The sequence below is a fragment of the Caretta caretta genome, chromosome 7 (assembly GCF_965140235.1).
Source record: "Caretta caretta isolate rCarCar2 chromosome 7, rCarCar1.hap1, whole genome shotgun sequence".
NCBI classification, from domain to species: domain Eukaryota; kingdom Metazoa; phylum Chordata; order Testudines; family Cheloniidae; genus Caretta; species Caretta caretta.
Genome location: NC_134212.1, coordinates 32430815 through 32446274, shown reverse-complemented (window position 1 = coordinate 32446274; position 15460 = coordinate 32430815). Strand labels below are relative to the sequence as shown.

The 15460-nt window shown below is 55.4% G+C and overlaps 2 protein-coding genes across 4 annotated transcripts; both read left to right on the top strand.

Moving 5' to 3' along the window:
- Positions 1 to 5: 5 nt before the first annotated feature.
- On the top strand, positions 6 to 3523 carry ARL2 (ARF like GTPase 2). The gene is made up of 5 exons (XM_048857353.2): positions 6 to 184; positions 848 to 958; positions 1740 to 1902; positions 2421 to 2501; positions 2872 to 3523. The coding sequence occupies exons 1-5, from the start codon at positions 6 to 8 to the stop codon at positions 3004 to 3006; spliced, it is 669 nt and encodes a 222-aa protein (XP_048713310.1). The 3' UTR covers positions 3007 to 3523.
- A 1642-nt stretch (positions 3524 to 5165) lies between these two features.
- SNX15 (sorting nexin 15) lies at positions 5166 to 14087 on the top strand. 3 transcript variants are annotated; one of them, XM_048856117.2, is made up of 8 exons: positions 5166 to 5378; positions 6018 to 6053; positions 6546 to 6666; positions 7610 to 7734; positions 8503 to 8764; positions 10847 to 10993; positions 11277 to 11555; positions 13604 to 13641. In XM_048856117.2, the coding sequence occupies exons 1-8, from the start codon at positions 5280 to 5282 to the stop codon at positions 13624 to 13626; spliced, it is 1092 nt and encodes a 363-aa protein (XP_048712074.1). In that variant the 5' UTR covers positions 5166 to 5279; the 3' UTR covers positions 13627 to 13641. The 3 variants fall into 3 exon arrangements, with proteins under 3 accessions (XP_048712074.1, XP_048712072.1, XP_048712073.1); XM_048856115.2 differs by lacking the exon at positions 13604 to 13641 and adding an exon at positions 13698 to 14087 and having other exon boundaries at positions 5167 to 5378; XM_048856116.2 differs by lacking the exon at positions 13604 to 13641 and adding an exon at positions 13698 to 14087 and having other exon boundaries at positions 5168 to 5378; positions 7610 to 7725.
- The last annotated feature ends 1373 nt before the right edge of the window (positions 14088 to 15460 follow it).

Genomic DNA, 15460 nt, shown 5'->3' with positions numbered 1-15460 from the left:
AGAGAATGTGCCCAATGGGGATCAGCGTCATGGTGATTGGCGGCGACGGGACCCAATGGGCGCTGGTCCGTGAGAAGCAGGTGCCGGGCGGGGCGGAAGAGGCGTCTGGACTGCTGGTGATGGGGCTGCTGACTATTCTGAAGAAGATGCGACAGAAGGAGCGGGAGCTGCGGCTACTTATGCTGTATCCTTTTGCAGGAGGAGAGGATGGGCTGTACCAAACATCGCGGGATAAAGGGGGTTTCTATCTTTTAGATGTGGGAGCTGACGGCTGTACCAAGGAGTTGGGGGGAGGGATGTATCCTGTGGGTCTGGGCTGTACCAACAGTTCTTGGGGGTGTATCCTGTGGGGCTGGGTTGTACCAAGGGCTTGGGGGAAGGAGGTGTATCCTGTGGTGCCGGGGTCTGCGCTCTACCAAGTGTCCTGGAGGGGTGCTGTATTTTGTGGGTTTGGGGATGAGGTGTACCAACTCTCCTGGGGGGCTGTATCCAGTGAATTGAGGGGTTGTACCAATGCTGAGAGGGGGTGATGGAAGAGGAAGGGGCTGCACTAGTCCGAACTGGGAGTTTCCTTTTTATGGGCTGATCCGCCATCCAGCTGATCCAGCCATTGCCACCCCTGGTGGCTTTCCCTGTTCTGAGCTGTCATAGAATCATAGAATATCAGGGTTGGAAGGGACCTCAGGAGGTCATCTAGTCCAACCCCCTGCTCAAAGGGTGACCAATGCCCAGGTTTTGCCCCAGATCCCTAAATGGCCCCCTCAAGGATTGAATTCACGACCCTGGGTTTAACAGGCCAATGCTTAAACCACTGAACTATCCCATCTCCTTGACCTATCTCCCCCAGTGGCCTGGACAACGCTGGCAAAACCACCATCCTGAAGAAGTTCAATGGGGAGGATATCGACACCATCTCACCCACACTGGGCTTCAACATCAAAACCCTGGAGCACCGGGGGTGAGCACCCAGCGGAGTGCCTAATCCATCCACAGGACCCCAAACCTGCCCAGCCCATCCATCCCCTGGAGAGGATTGTCCCTCCAAAGTCTGATCCCCTGCCACCTGCAAGGCAGGATTATCCACCCCTCCCCACACTGTAAACCCTCAGTCTCTGCTCAACCCTAGTTTCAAACCCCCTTAGCCATACGTGGTAGCACTGTGGAAAAGATCTTGGGGTTTCAATGGATCACAGATTGAATATAATGGTCTAGGTTTTCTTGGTCCTGTCACAGTGCAGGGGGCTGGACTTGATGACTTCTCAAGATCCTTTCCAGCCCTACATTTATGTGATTCTATAGTGCACCCTTGGAGAGCTGATTCCCCTGCCTAAGAGATCTCAACAACCCTGGTCTCCAGCTGGTTTTGTCTTCTTTACTGTAAGTTCTGTACAGATCCCTCACCGCATTCCCCTAAGAGTTCCTGCTCCCCCTTGAGCTTAACTCCCTTCAGATCATGTGGGTGGTTTTTCTGCCCTCACAGGCTTCACTTAACCAAAGCAAGATGAGGCTTTATTGACAGATCCCCTGCCCCCCACCCCCCCACCCCTCAGCTCAGCCCCTTGCTCACTTTCTGTTGCTCTTAAGGAATTTGGAGCCAAGAAAGTTTGGTCTCCCCAGAGCCAGATGCAGAGGCAACATCCCCTCCTTGCTCCAGGATGCCTGTTGCCCATTGCATGCTGGGATCTTGCCTGGCTGCCCCTTTACCTCCACAGTCTGTGTCTTTTTCTACTGCTCCTCAGGTTCAAGCTGAACATTTGGGATGTGGGCGGACAGACATCCCTGCGCTCCTACTGGCGCAACTACTTTGAGAGCACTGACGGTCTCATCTGGGTGGTGGACAGCGCTGACCAGCAGCGCCTGCAAGTCTGCAAGCAGGAGTTGCAGAGCCTCCTGGTGGAAGAGGTGGGAACTGCATCTGTCTGGGGGGAAGGGAGGATCTATATTTGGGAGTGGGGGGCTGTACCAATTGTCTTGGAGGGGATGGGGGGGTGTATCCTGTGGGAAAAGTTATATGTATTGGATGGGTTATATCAAGTGTTTTGGGAGAGGGGGGTGTATCTTTTGGGCATGAGGGAGTGGGCTGTACAAAGTATCCTTCAGGGGGCTGTATCCTGTGGGTCGGTGGGACAACTTCTGACTGAACTAGGCTGGAGGTAGCTGGGATTTGGGTTGGGGTCCTTGAGGTGCCTGGTTTGGTATTGGCCTGCTGGAGGCAGCACCTGCCTCTGCTGCAGAGAGGACCCCAGTCTCCCTGCTGCCAGGTCCCTCAGGACTGAGAAACAGCCCCCTGTCTGGGACAGAGGAGGAGGAGGAGGTAGGCCTGGCTGCTGACTGGGTGGGAGGGTGCTTGAAGGACTAACAGGAATGGGGGACCAAGACAACAGGACCATGCAGCTCACCCTTTGATTCCTTCCCCACAGCGCCTGGCTGGAGCTACCCTGCTCATCTTCGCCAACAAACAGGACCTGCCGGGGGCACTGTCCTCCAATGCCATCCGTGAGGTGAGAGCCACTGGCCTGAAGCAAACCAGGGATATTGACTGAAGGGAGTGGGGTCTGTTGGTTGGAGGACGGGGGTCAGAGTCTGGGAGTCAGCTCTTCTGTTCCCAGCTCTGGAAGGGGAGTGGGGTAGAAGAGTTACACCAGATGAATGGCAGCCAGGACTCCTGACTTGTCTCCAGTTTATCACTGACTCGCTGTATGATCTTTTCCCTCTCCGTGCCTCAGTTTTACCAAGTTGCGAGTAAGGGGCGAATCCTTCCCTCCCCAGGATGGGGACAGGAGGGTGTGCTAGTGCTGGGAGATGTGGGCTGAAGACAAGTTTGGTCTCAGCACACTCAGGTAACTCAGCGTCGTCTTGTCTTCCCTTAAGGCCTTGGAACTAGACAGCATCAAAAGCCACCACTGGTGCATCCAGGCCTGCAGTGCCTTCACTGGGGAGAACCTGCTGACGGGGATCGACTGGCTCCTGGATGATATTTCCAGCCGGATCTTCACTGCAGACTGACCATGCCCCAGACCTGGCCCCCTCCTTTGTGGGGGGCTGCGGGAGTGGGGGTGGGGCTGCATCCAAGCTTTGAACAGAGTTCCCAGGACCATGTGGCTGTTGTTTCCATGGACCCTCCCATCATGCTTTCCTCCAACAGTCAGTCATCGGGACAGCAACTCTCCTTGGACTCTGCCTAGATCCCAGCTGCCCCCTGGATTGACGCATGGCTTAGTGCCCCTGACCCGGGTCTTGTGCATGTGTTTCAGGATTTGAACCTTTAATGCTGGCAATCAGTTGGACCAAAATGATGGGGGAAGCAGAAGGATCAAGCCATTTATGGGGGGGGCAGGGCGTGGCGTAACTGAGACCCCATCACTAGAGCACAAGGCCTGCTGAACTGTGTGCATGAGTGGTACTGGCAGAGAGGAACTCTTTCCCACCTCACCCCCCAAAAAAGAAAGAAAACAACCCACCTCTGTATAAAACATTCATTCACATTTTTCATCTCCTGCGCTAATAAAATCAGTGGCCTGTGTCCTGGCTGTGCCTGGAGTCCTTGACCCTGCGTGGATTGCCTTGTGGTTTTGGTTTATTGTGCCAGCTTCCCCTGAGAGATGGACTACCCATAGGGTTGGCTCCAGATGCCCAGCTACAGCATCTGTTTTTCACATGGGCTTAGTGATGCTGGTATATTTTTTTCCAGCCTCAGCTGAGTTGCAGGCCGGGGAGGGTGTCTGCAAGGATCTCCCTCACCCTCTATCCTGAACCCCCTGTGGTTTTAAGCAGAGAGAGATTCACTTCCTGTTCTTAACTCTTACTATGAGCTGTTAAACAGCCCCCTCTGTCCCAGTCAGTGGTGGCTGGATCTCAGAGCCAAGCAAGGAGTCACTGAATAAACAGCCCCTGCTCCCCACCTCAGAGGGGGCTACATCTCAGCACTGGGTGAGGGATCCCTGTAAAAACAGCTCTTGTGCCCCACCCCAGAGGCAGCTGCATTTTAGTGACTGAGAAAGTTAATCTTTGTCAAATACAGTTTAATAAATCACCTCTTTCCAGTGCATTTAATCTCATCTTGCTCTGCAAGCTCTCCACTCACCCTCATGCTGCAGCAACCTCTGGGGTGGAGAAGGGATGGCAGAGCTATGAGAGGTACTGTTTTGGCCAAGGTCCCTCAGGCAGTGAGAACCCCTGGGCTGCTGCAGACATACCCTCTGGTCAGCTGTGTCCATACAGCAATAGCAAGACCTCGACTTTAAGGATGTACCTCAAAGCTGCCCCCCAACATTGAACTGTGGGGCTTGAGCAGCCTGGTTGAAGTTGGAATGGGACATGAGGATTGAGGTTCCAGGAAGCATCAAGTTTTCGAACCTTATTCCCAGCTTTTTGCCCTGCTTGTAAAGTGCATCAGCGTTAGAAGGGTGACACCGTTTTTCTCTCCACTTTCTATTTACCTGCCCTAGCCCTACCCTGTTACCTTCCACTTTCTATCCTATAACATTACACCCCTTTATACCTTACCCTGTAACCCAGTGGCTCTCAACCTTTCCAGACAACGTTGCCCTTTTCAGGAGTCTGATTTGTCTTACGTACCCCAAGTTTCGTTTTACTTAAAAACTACTTGCTAACAAAATCAGACAAAAATACAAAAGTGTCCCAGCACACTGTTACTGAGAAATTGTTCACTCTCTCATTTGTACCAAATAATTCTAAATTAAATCAATTGGAATATAAAGATTGTAGTTACATTTTCAGTTATAGTATATAGAGCAGTATAAATAAATCATTGTATGAAATTTTAGCTTATACTGACTCTGCTAGTGCTTTTTGTGTAGCCTGTTGTAAAACTAGGCAAATAACTAGACGAATTGATGTACCCGCAGGAAGTCTTTGGTGTACGCCCAGGGCAATGTGTACCCCTGGTTCAGAACCAGTGCTGTCCCAATTACCTCTTTGCCCCTGCCAGTCTTCCCCTCTGTATTCCTTTCCCCATTCAAAGCTCAACTTCCCGCTTACCCTGCCTGTAACACTTTCCAGAAGAGCCCTTGACTTTTCAGCTCGCCTGCAGCCTTGCACTTTACACACGCTCCCTGGGCTGGGGCGGGGACAGGAGGTCCAGCCGCGTGTGCGTAGTATGGGCGGGGAGGTGGCTACATCGCTTGCGCATGCGTAGTGGCTGTTCGGCAAACCCACGCTCCCTGGTGGCAGTCACAGCCGCTGGGCGGCTGGCTGCCGATGTGTGGGAGGGCGGGTTCAGTATTTAAAGGGGCCGCCGCCCCAATGGGAAGAGGGTGATGGCCTGCAGGGTGAAGGATGAGTACCAGCGGCATTACACGGTCACGGAGCCGAGGAGCCACCCCAAGGGCTACACCGAGTATAAAGTGACAGCCAAGGTGAGGGGCAGCTCCTGGGACCCTCCCCAGGGGGCTGCGCGTGATCTCTTTAAGGTGAAGGGCCTTCCTGCTGGGCAGCAGGGGCTGCTGATACTCCCATGAGAGGGGGGCACCTCGCTTGGCCTCCGTGGGGCGAGACTTGTCCCTGGTACTTTTCAGGGGGAAGGACACTGTGCGTAGCCGCTTTAAGAGGTGGGGAGCTGCGTGTGGGGCCTGTCGGGTCTCCGTTTTGGGGTGTCGAACCGTGTCGTGGTTGTGGCCCCTTTAAGAGGGAAGCTTCCTGCAGGGGGAGCCGTGTGTCCCTGGGTCCCGGGAGACCCGCACGTGGGACGGTGTCGTGGCCAGCACCTGCCACAGCTCCCCACACCCCAGGGGCGTCCCAGGTGGGAGGCCCTGCCATAAGCCCTAGGCACTGGGGATGTTACAGGTCAAAGGCATGCCCCACATTGCCCATGTCCCAGGGACGACCTGGGGATGTCCCATGGGGGTGACCCCTGCCACACCGCACCCCATGGCTGCCACATTTCCCACATCCTTGGCTGATGGCCCCACTCAGCTGGTCCCTTCATTAACCCCAATCCTCCCCATCTCCTCCTCGTGGCTCAGAAGTTACTGACTCCTTGTCTCTTCCCTCCTTAGTTTGTTTCGAAGACGAAACCGGAGGATGTCAAGGAGGTGACTCTTTTAAACCCATCTGCTCATGCTGGGGAGGGGTGCCGAGAAAGGGTGGGAAGGAATCCATATCCATCCATCCGTGTCTTCAAAGAGAGGGAGCAAAGAATTCTGGGGGGGGTCTCCACTCCAGGTTAGCCCACATGCACGGCTGCTCAGCAGTGGTGGGCAAAGTCCCAAAATTTGAGGTCTGGTGGAGCTGAGTTTTGGGGATGGTTTTGTCTTGGGGTTTTGAGTCCTATGGCAAAGGTTGTGGGGCAGGGGCAGAGTGACCGAGGTCTGGGGGTGAAATTCAGGAGGGCTTTAGGGAACAGAAATCCAGGAGTTTGACATCAAAGTTCAGCCTGGAAGGAGCTGGGTCCATAGGTTTGGATTTGGGGGTTTGAGTTGAAGGGTTGCAGTTTGGGGAATAAGGGAAGGGTCTGTGGGAGCTGCAGGGTTACAGCACATCTGTGGCTAGTTAACTGGGGCACCTGGGGGGCTTGTGTCCTTCAGATCACGGTCTGGAAACGGTACAGTGACTTCAAGAAGCTGCATGGGGACCTGTCCTACATCCACCGCAACCTCTTCCGGCGCATGGAGGAGTTCCCCGCCTTCCCCAAAGCCCAGGTCTTTGGTAAGGGGCTTCCAAAGGGGCAGGGGACTCAGCAGCCCCTGGAGCCTGATTCATCTGGGTGCCCGCAGAGCAGGGGCAGTGGCAGAGAGAGCTCCCCCCAACACGCAGATGCACTCCGCTTTCCCCATCCCTCCACCTTTCCCCCCCACCACAGCTGCCTCTCCCATGCCCAACTCCTCCTATCCTCACAGCACAGCCCCCTACCCCATGTAGCTCCCGCATCCTCCCACACAGCTTCTTCCTCCCCACAGTGCTCCACGACATCCTATAACATCTGCCCACACACCCAGCTCTTTTCACACAGCCCCCTTCCTCCTCTTCCCCCAACAGCCCTGTCCCGTCCCCCCACCAACACCCTGCAACTTCCCATAGGTCCCCACACAGACTCAGAGCTCCCTTACTGCCCCTCCCACATACCCAGACCCCACCCCGCCATCCACACATCCCACCTCCCATTTCCCCAGGCACAACAGCCTGAGTCCCCAGTGCACCCCTAGAGACTGCTGGTGTAGGGCACTTGGACCTACCCTCCAAGTCACTTCACAACCAGATCACCAAACGGGCCTCAAATGGGAATGACCTAATTCACTAGGGACCTGGGACTGGATCAGAGCTGGTGCACCTTAGCAGGAAAAGGTCCCATAGCCCATTCCCTGCCACCCTGAACCAGCCAGTCCCCTGCCCTGGGGACAGACTGGAGCTGGTGTCCCCAAAGGGGAAAGGTCATGCCAGGGCATGCCTCAGGGGGGCTCACACCAAATTCCCAGAACAGAGGCACACAGTGGATCATACCGTGTGAAGTGAATTGAGGTGGGATGCCCACCAGACAGTGGCAGGGGTGGGTGGGCTGGAATCTACCACAGGTGTAGAGGTGGAGTGGATGGTCTGTCTGGGGAGGGGGTTGTGCTGCAGGACCTATGCTAATAGGAGCTCTCTCCTGCAGGCCGCTTTGAGCCCGAGGTGATCGAGGAGCGCAGGAAAGCAGCTGAGGCCATGCTGAGGTTCACGGTGCACATTCCTGCGCTGAACAACAGCCCCCAGCTCAAGGAGTTCTTCAGGGTACATGGGGTAGGGCTGGGCTGAGGGACCGAGTGGTCCGAGTCCATTGCTGATGCATCAAGCTGCTCACATACATGGCAGTACCAACGGCCCACCCAGTTGCTCTACACCTCCCATGAAAAGCTTGGGCTGAGGAGATTCTCCCCATCACAGTGTACAGCAGAGACTCATCTGAAAGATGATAGTCAGGACTGAGTGGGTCTAGTACACTGGTTCTCAAACTTTTGTACTGGGGATCCCTTTCACATAGCAAGCCTCTGAGTGTGACCCCCCCCATATAAATTAAAAACACACTTTTGTTTATTTAACACCATTATAAATGCTGGAGGCAAAGCGGGATTTGGGGTGGAGGCTGACAGATCGCGACCCCCCCCCCCCCCCATGTAATAACCTCATGACCCCCTGAGGGGTCCCAACCCCCAGTTTGAGAACCCCTGGTCTAGCGGGTTAGAACAGTGGGAGCTGGGAGTCAGGATTCCTGGGTTCTATTCCCGGCTCTGGGAGGGATGTGGGATCTGGTGGGTTACGGGGTGGGGCTGGTATCTGGGCGCCTGGGTTCCCTTAGCAGGTCAGTGGCGAACTGGGATGTGGTTCTGGGCAGGTCACTTCCCCCATTTGTGCCCATCTTTCCCACTGTGCGTGTCAAAATGTCCTGGGAAGCATCATTGCGCTGCTCCACTGGCAGCAAACAGGGCTAATACCCCATCCCTGCCCCCATGGCCAGACTAGCACTCTAGTCCCTGGCTGCCCCTTTACCATGCTGCTCCCTTCCTCCAGGGAGGGGAGGTAAAGAGGCCCCTGGAGGCCTGTGACCTACGCATCCTGCCACCCCCTCTGATCCCAGTGCCGCAGGAGGGCACAGATGCTGGGGATGATGCTCGGAGATCTGTGGCAGAGCTGGGACGGCAGAGCCTGGAGCCTGAGGGGGAGCCAGAACCGCACCGAAGGGAGCAGACGGAACCACAGAGCCCAGTGCCCCGGGGAGCTGTGGGAGTAGCAGGGGAGGAGCATAACAGGGAAGATGAAGGAGAGGAGACAGGTACGAGATTCTTGCTATTGGTTTTGTGGGTTACAGCAGGGCGACCGGGTTCTATCCCCAGCTCTGGGAGCAGGGGAGTCTGACCGAGTGACAAAAGCTGGGTTTTCTGGGTTCAGTCTCAGGCCCTGCCACAGACTCATGGTGTGACCTTGGACAAATTGCTTCCCCTGTCTGTGCTGCTCTTCCTCAGTCTGCAAATTGGGGATAGTTATATTGACCAGCCTCTCAGCAGGACTGCGAAGGGTTAATTAATTGCTATGGGCAAAGTTCTTGACTTCCACAGCGGAAAGGCACAACAGAGGGGCAAAAACATTATTGTGCCATTAAATGTTGTGTTGGTGATCTGTGACGTTCAGGAACCTTTTTCCCATTTAAACCTGACCCTGGCTAACCAAACAGACCAACCTTGTGCTTATGGCAGGGGGAGCAGGAAGGGAAACTTGCCAGCTGCGTTTCAGAGCAAAGATTTAAGCAACTCTTATTTATATTGTGGGAGCATGAAGGGACCCCATTATGGGGTGCACCTTAGCAGGAGTATTAAGGTTGGTCCCGGAGGACCCCTCCATATTAGAGCCCCATTATGATGAGCACATTCTCACCAGTATTGCGGCTCCAGCTGAGCTCAGGGCTCCTTGTGTTACATGGTCCCAGCCCAGAAGAGCTCACACTCTAAATAGACAAAGGGTGGGAAACAGAGGCACAGAGAGGTGAAGGGACTTGTCGAAGGTCACCCAGCAGGTCAGTGGCAGAGCTGGGAATAGACCCCAGGAGTCCTGAGGCCCAGCCTTGTTCCCTAGCTATTGGCCCATGCTGCATCTCGGTATATGTGAAACTGACCAGCCCAGTGATCAGCTGTCTCAAGTGCAATTGCTAAGAGCCACTCCCTAGTAGGGAGGCTGCAATTGGGAATTAGGTCCCCAACTCCCAGAGGATTTTGGCATTTAACACCTTTTACAAATCGCAGCCTTGATCTCCGTGAAGGACTTTGTCCTTGCCAAGGGCTTGGCTTCCAAAGGCACTGACTATCCATGGCTCTGATTGGGGCAGCAGGTGCTTCAGAATCCTAGGCCGCCTCTTCTCTGCAGGCCAGGGAGCAGGATTAGGGGACAATGCACCATGAGCACATGACATTCAGCTGATTCAGGGGGGGACGGGGGATGATGCATCATGTGGTTCGTAGGTTGGGGAGTGAGGGAGGATTCTGCTGCTACAGCAGGCGAGTCAGGAGCGGGGAACAAAGAGCTGTAGTCACAGCCCAGCACCAGGGAGGGACTGGACAAGAGGCAGCTCAGGGGCCTGAGCCTATAATGAAAGGCATCACTTTCGCCAGTGAAGATTGTTGGATCAGAGGCTCTTCAGCTGTCCCAGCCTAGACACACTTAGCAGCACTATTCATGTGATGGTGGTACCTAGAGGCTCCATTATGGTGGAATACAGTAGAGTACAGAACACAGAGGCTCTGACCAAGATTGGGACCCCACTATGAGGTACACAGTCGTAGTAGAATAGCATCTAGAGACCCCAGCTGTGATCTGGGCCCCATTATGGGTGTGCAATATTAGTAATATTATGGTAACATGTACAGGCCCCATCCAATATTGGGCCCTTATTATAGTGTGTGTATTATGGTCCCAGCCAGAGGCCCCAGCTGAGATCAGGGCCTCATTCTGTTGTGTATTAGTAGCATTACAGTAGCATCTAGAAACCAGCTTGAGATTTGCACCCCATTATAGCATGCACATTATTAGTCGTAGTAGGGTAGTGCCCACAGGCCCCATTAGGGTGTGTGCTTTATTATTAATCATACAGTAGCATCTAGAGGCCCCAGCCAAGCCTGTGGTCCCATTGTGGTGGGTGCATTAGTAGTAGTATTACAGTGGCGAGAGGCTGTCCCTGCCCCAAAGAGCTCACAGACAAACGGGGTGATTCTTCTGGTTGTACAGATGGGGAAACTGAGGCCTTGAGCACCAGACCCTCAGCTAATGGTGGGGCTGCTCCCTGGGCAGGTAGGCAGGCTGGCTTCTCAGGGTGGGGTTCAATTCAGACACCCACACTTTCTCCTGTGCTTCTTGCCTGGATCAGGGGACCCTGCACTGGCTGCAAAATCAGAGGAGGACCTGGACCTGCTCTTTGCCTCTGTGGGGGAGGAGGAGAAGGAGAGCGGGTCGCCTCTCCGCGGCCCCCTGTCTGACCAGGACTTGGCCCTCTTTGACCCATTCATCAAGGAAGGTAGGAGGGGGTTAGATGGGTCTGGGTCATCTCTAGGGGATGCCAGCTCTGATCCAAGCCCAGGATGGGGGCACTGGCTGGCTCAGGGGAGTGGGACATGGAGGCTTTCTCCTCTGGGAGCTGGGCGGGCTCAGGCCACGTGGAGGATGTGGGGGTGGGAAGCTTGCCTGGTGCTCCCCATAGTGGGAGGGGGGGAACGGAGGGTTTCAGTCTCATGAAGCAGGCAGGGGGTCCCTGCTACCTTTTAACATGCCTCCCCCACACACACACTTTGTGCTTTCAGAGCAATGCTCAGCCAGCCTTTCCCAGGGGGCCACGTTGGCCCTGGAATCAGAGATGCTCCCCGGCCAGGACATTGAGCTGGCGGCTGATGCCCTGTGGGACCTGCAGATCTCTCAGCCTGCGGAGCAGGAGGCAATACAGGGACTGGACCCTGGAGGCTACCTGGCAGTGGCCACTGAGGAGATCACGCTGGCCTTGAAGCGAGAAGCAGCCAAAGACTACGCAGGGGCCCTCTGTGGCTACCGCAATGGGGTGGACATCCTGCTGAAGGGGGTGCAAGGTACTTGGAGGGGTGGGGGAACCATTTGGTCTGACCTCATTGGTAAACCAGTACCCTCCTTAGCATAGAGGGGAAAGTGACATCCCCCACAAAGCATGGCATGGAGTCTGCAGCACAGCCAGAGCAAAATGCAGGAGTCCTGGCCCCCTGCCCGTTGCTTTAACCACTGGACTCCACTCCTCTCCCAGAGCCTGGCATCAAACCCAGGAGTTCTGACTCCCAGCTCCCTCCCCTACTCTCCCAGATATGTCTGTGTGTCACGGCAGCTATTAGCCCCCTGCCCATTAGTGTCTGCATTTGGAACCCTCCCTCCCATCAGCGGTGTCACACCTCCATCGATTTCCACCCCCACAGAGCAGAGTCACAGGCCTTGATTCCATCAGGCCGGGCTTGGTCTCCTCTCTATGGGGGGCGGGGAGGATCCTAAATCACCCCAAGCAGGGACTTGGGGCAGCTCTCACAAGCTGAGGTGGAACAACCCTCCCCACGTCACAGCGGAAAACCAACAGCCAACCCGCTCACCCACAGGGACATGAGGGGATGAGAGTCAATCCAGGGATTGGCCTGGGCCAGCGCTGTCATTACTGGAACATTGCACCCTTCATGGTGTAGGTAGGCCAAGCTGTATAGCCAGCGGCCCCGCCCCATTGCTGGCCAGCCCCTCGTTTGCCCCGGCTGTGTCCAGCCCCCTGCCCAGCCAGGGCCTTCGACCCTTACCGCACCTCCACCCCCAGGTGGACCCCTCACCATCCGATCCTCCATTAGCACTTAAGAAGTTGGATAACACACAGAGCTTGGCCTGCCTGAGCAACAAAGTATATGGCCCCCTGGTGAGCTGCTGCCTGTGATATGTGCAGACAGCAGCAGAGGGCGCCAGTGAGCCTCTGCCTGCAGCACCAAGTGAACCGATTTCTAGTGGAAATCGGGGTTTGCTCCTTGTCCCCAGAGCCGCAGAGTGCTGGCACCTTGACCATTTCCGGAGATTCTGGAAGTGGTTGGAGGCAGTTTTCATACGTTCCCACATTCCAGCCAGACAAACAGAAAGGCCCTGGAGTTCAGGGTGGGCCTCCCTTCTCCTGACCAGTAACCACGAGTGAGGCTGCACCTGGCCACCCCAGTCCTGGTGCGGGACCCTGGTGTGCTAGGTGCTGCACAAACATGGAACAGCCCGTCCCTGCCACAAAGAGCTTCCCAGCTGCAGCTGGGTATTGCCAATGAGCCAGCCACCCTCTTCCTGCTGTCAGGAGCAAGGAAGAGCCACCCAACATCAAGGTTACCCAGGGTGTGAGATTGATCCTATGTCCCTTTGCCAGGGCTGCCCTTCCTCTCGGTCTTAAGCACAGATTTTGCTGTGGCTCTTTGCCCTTCCCTGATTCGGGGGGGGGCTTTTATTTCCATGGGAGGGTTGCAAATTAACTCAGGCTACCTAACAGCAGTGTGGATCCTCCCACGTTTAATCTGGCCTGTTGTGGCCAAACAAGCCAGCGTAGAGAACAAACCCACAGCTGCTTTCTTGAGATTTCACCGAGATGGGAGGTGTGGGTCTTGGTCCTGAAATCCCTGGTCCTCAACCCAGATTATGCACCAGTCCCTTGGAACCAGCTGGCAGCATGCCAAGACAATGTCTCCTGCAGAGTTAACTCTAGGATTGCATGCAAATTGTTAGCCTCGTCTCAGCTGATGTATCTGCCCCACTCCTGGGAGCTGCTAAGATTTCGGGGGAGGGGGCATCCCATAGTTCTTATTACCACAGTGAGCTGAGTGGCTCTCATCCTTTTCTAGTGAATTGGGGGAGAACCTGTCTGTCCTTTGCAGGCACATAGACGGGGAGGAATTGGGGGAAGGCACTGAAAGATTAGCTGCCGTCGAGCAGCACTAGCTTGCAGTCACCCTGCACTGTTGTCGTGCTAGCAACTGGTGAGATTCACTCCCTGGAGTTTTAGCCTAAACCCCCTCCGGGGCTGGCCAGCCTGAGTTCAAACCACCTCTGCACTTGCATTAATTCTGCAGCTGAAGACAAGCCCTCAGTGTCATACATTTCACTGCAGGGAGGAGTGGGCTAGCACCATAGCTCAGTGCAGGGAGCCAGCTCTTTGCTTACGGTCATGGGCACATCTGTGCGTTTCCCCTCTCCTTGCCCAGGAGACCCCGATCCGGCCCGCCGGGAAGCGGTGAAAAAGAAGACAGCCGAGTATCTACATCGGGCCGAAGAGCTGGTCCAGCTGCATCTGACCCATCTCCAGCCATGAGCCAGGATCTAAGTCCCCTCCCTGCCACCAGGACATGGGGCTGAGCTGAGATCTAAACCCCTAGCTGCCTTTCCAAAGAGATCTAGGGCCAATGCATTCTCATACTGGTGACTTAGCTATGGCCTTTCTCTCATGTCCCCCCCCCGGGCTCAGAAGCAGGACTACAGGTCCTGGCTAGAAACACACCACTCACACAGCCTCCATGGTTTGCTTTAACACAGGGCTGTATGGTGAAGGGGGGAAATCTCTCTCTGCACTACTAAAGATGTTTGTGTCTACAGCACTTCTCCAGACAGTGGGTGATTCTTCTGCCGCCTTGGCTTGTGCTTTGAATCGTCATTGGGCAGGAAGCTCCAGCTCTTTGCAAAGATGAACAAGCCCTGGAGCCCCCACAACCACAGAGGGAGAGGTCAGCACCCCCACTTTGCAGAAATTGAGGCACAGAGACATGACTTGCCGAAAGTCATATAGGAAACTGGTGGCAAAGCTGGGAATAGAATCCAGGAGTCCCTCTTGTTCTAGTTTTCTAGACCTCACTCCCATCCCAGAGCATAGAATAGAAGCCAGGGGGCCTGACTCCCAGTTCCCCCTCCCCTCTCAGAGCTGGGCATAGACCACAGGAGTTGAACATGGGACTTGAACATGGGAATGTAATGGTCAAAGGGCTCGGCTTCTCCCCCATGAGCTGAGCAAGGCTCTTCCCTCAGACAGCAGCAGGTCTTTTATCCTCGGTGTTGCAGCCACTAGTAGGTGACAAGGCCAACACACTAAAGGGATGGAGGAACCTATAGCAGGAAGGGAGGAGAGGAGAATGGAATACAGAGGAGCTCCTGTGGTCCTGCTTTCTTGCTGCACGTGGGCATGACCTGCACCACCTGTCCTCCCCCATTCACTTAGCTGCATGGGGTGACTGGTGTGAAAGCCTGAAGTGGGACTGCTGCTGATTCATTCTCACAGCAGCACTGGAGCCCACAGGGGGCTATTGGCGGAGCCCAGGATGTGGCCAGGGCTCTGTCCTTAGCAGGGGGCTCTGCATCAGTCCTGTGGGGCTGGTACCCTCTCCTCTTCCCCCTGAAAGCAGGGTCAGGATTTAACCCTCAAGCTTTCCCCTAGAGGCACAATCGGACAGGGCAGTGATTGCAAGAGACCCTGCAACAACAACCCAGAATCTATAACCACAAGGCTTGCAGGCCATTCTGTAGCAGGCTTCTGTCAATAACGAACCGGTGTGGACATGAGGCTGCTTGGGTAACGGGGACTAGCAGAGAAGGGCTCTTTGCCCTCCGTTTTCCCCACAGCTCTCTGGGCACCGCCCTCCCAAGGCTGCAAGGCACCTCCCTGCCACCTGCCCTTCGCCTGAGGGGGTCTTGTCTGTGCCTGCTGTGGAGCAGCCCCCGGCCTCTGGCAACACAAGCCCAGCCTCCCCCTCTCTACAGCTCAGCCCCAGGTGCACGCTGACCCCCAGTGACCTCCTCCACCTGTCGCCCTGGAGCACCCAGCCCCTGACCCACTGGGTGCACTCAGCTTTGCCATGCCCGCGGGAGCAGCACACAGCAACTTCCAAGAGTCAGCTCCGGCTCCCTGCTCCGCTGAACATCCAGCACTTAGCCAGTCAGAGTGAAAACAAACCACCTTTATTAGCAGAGGAGAGACTCA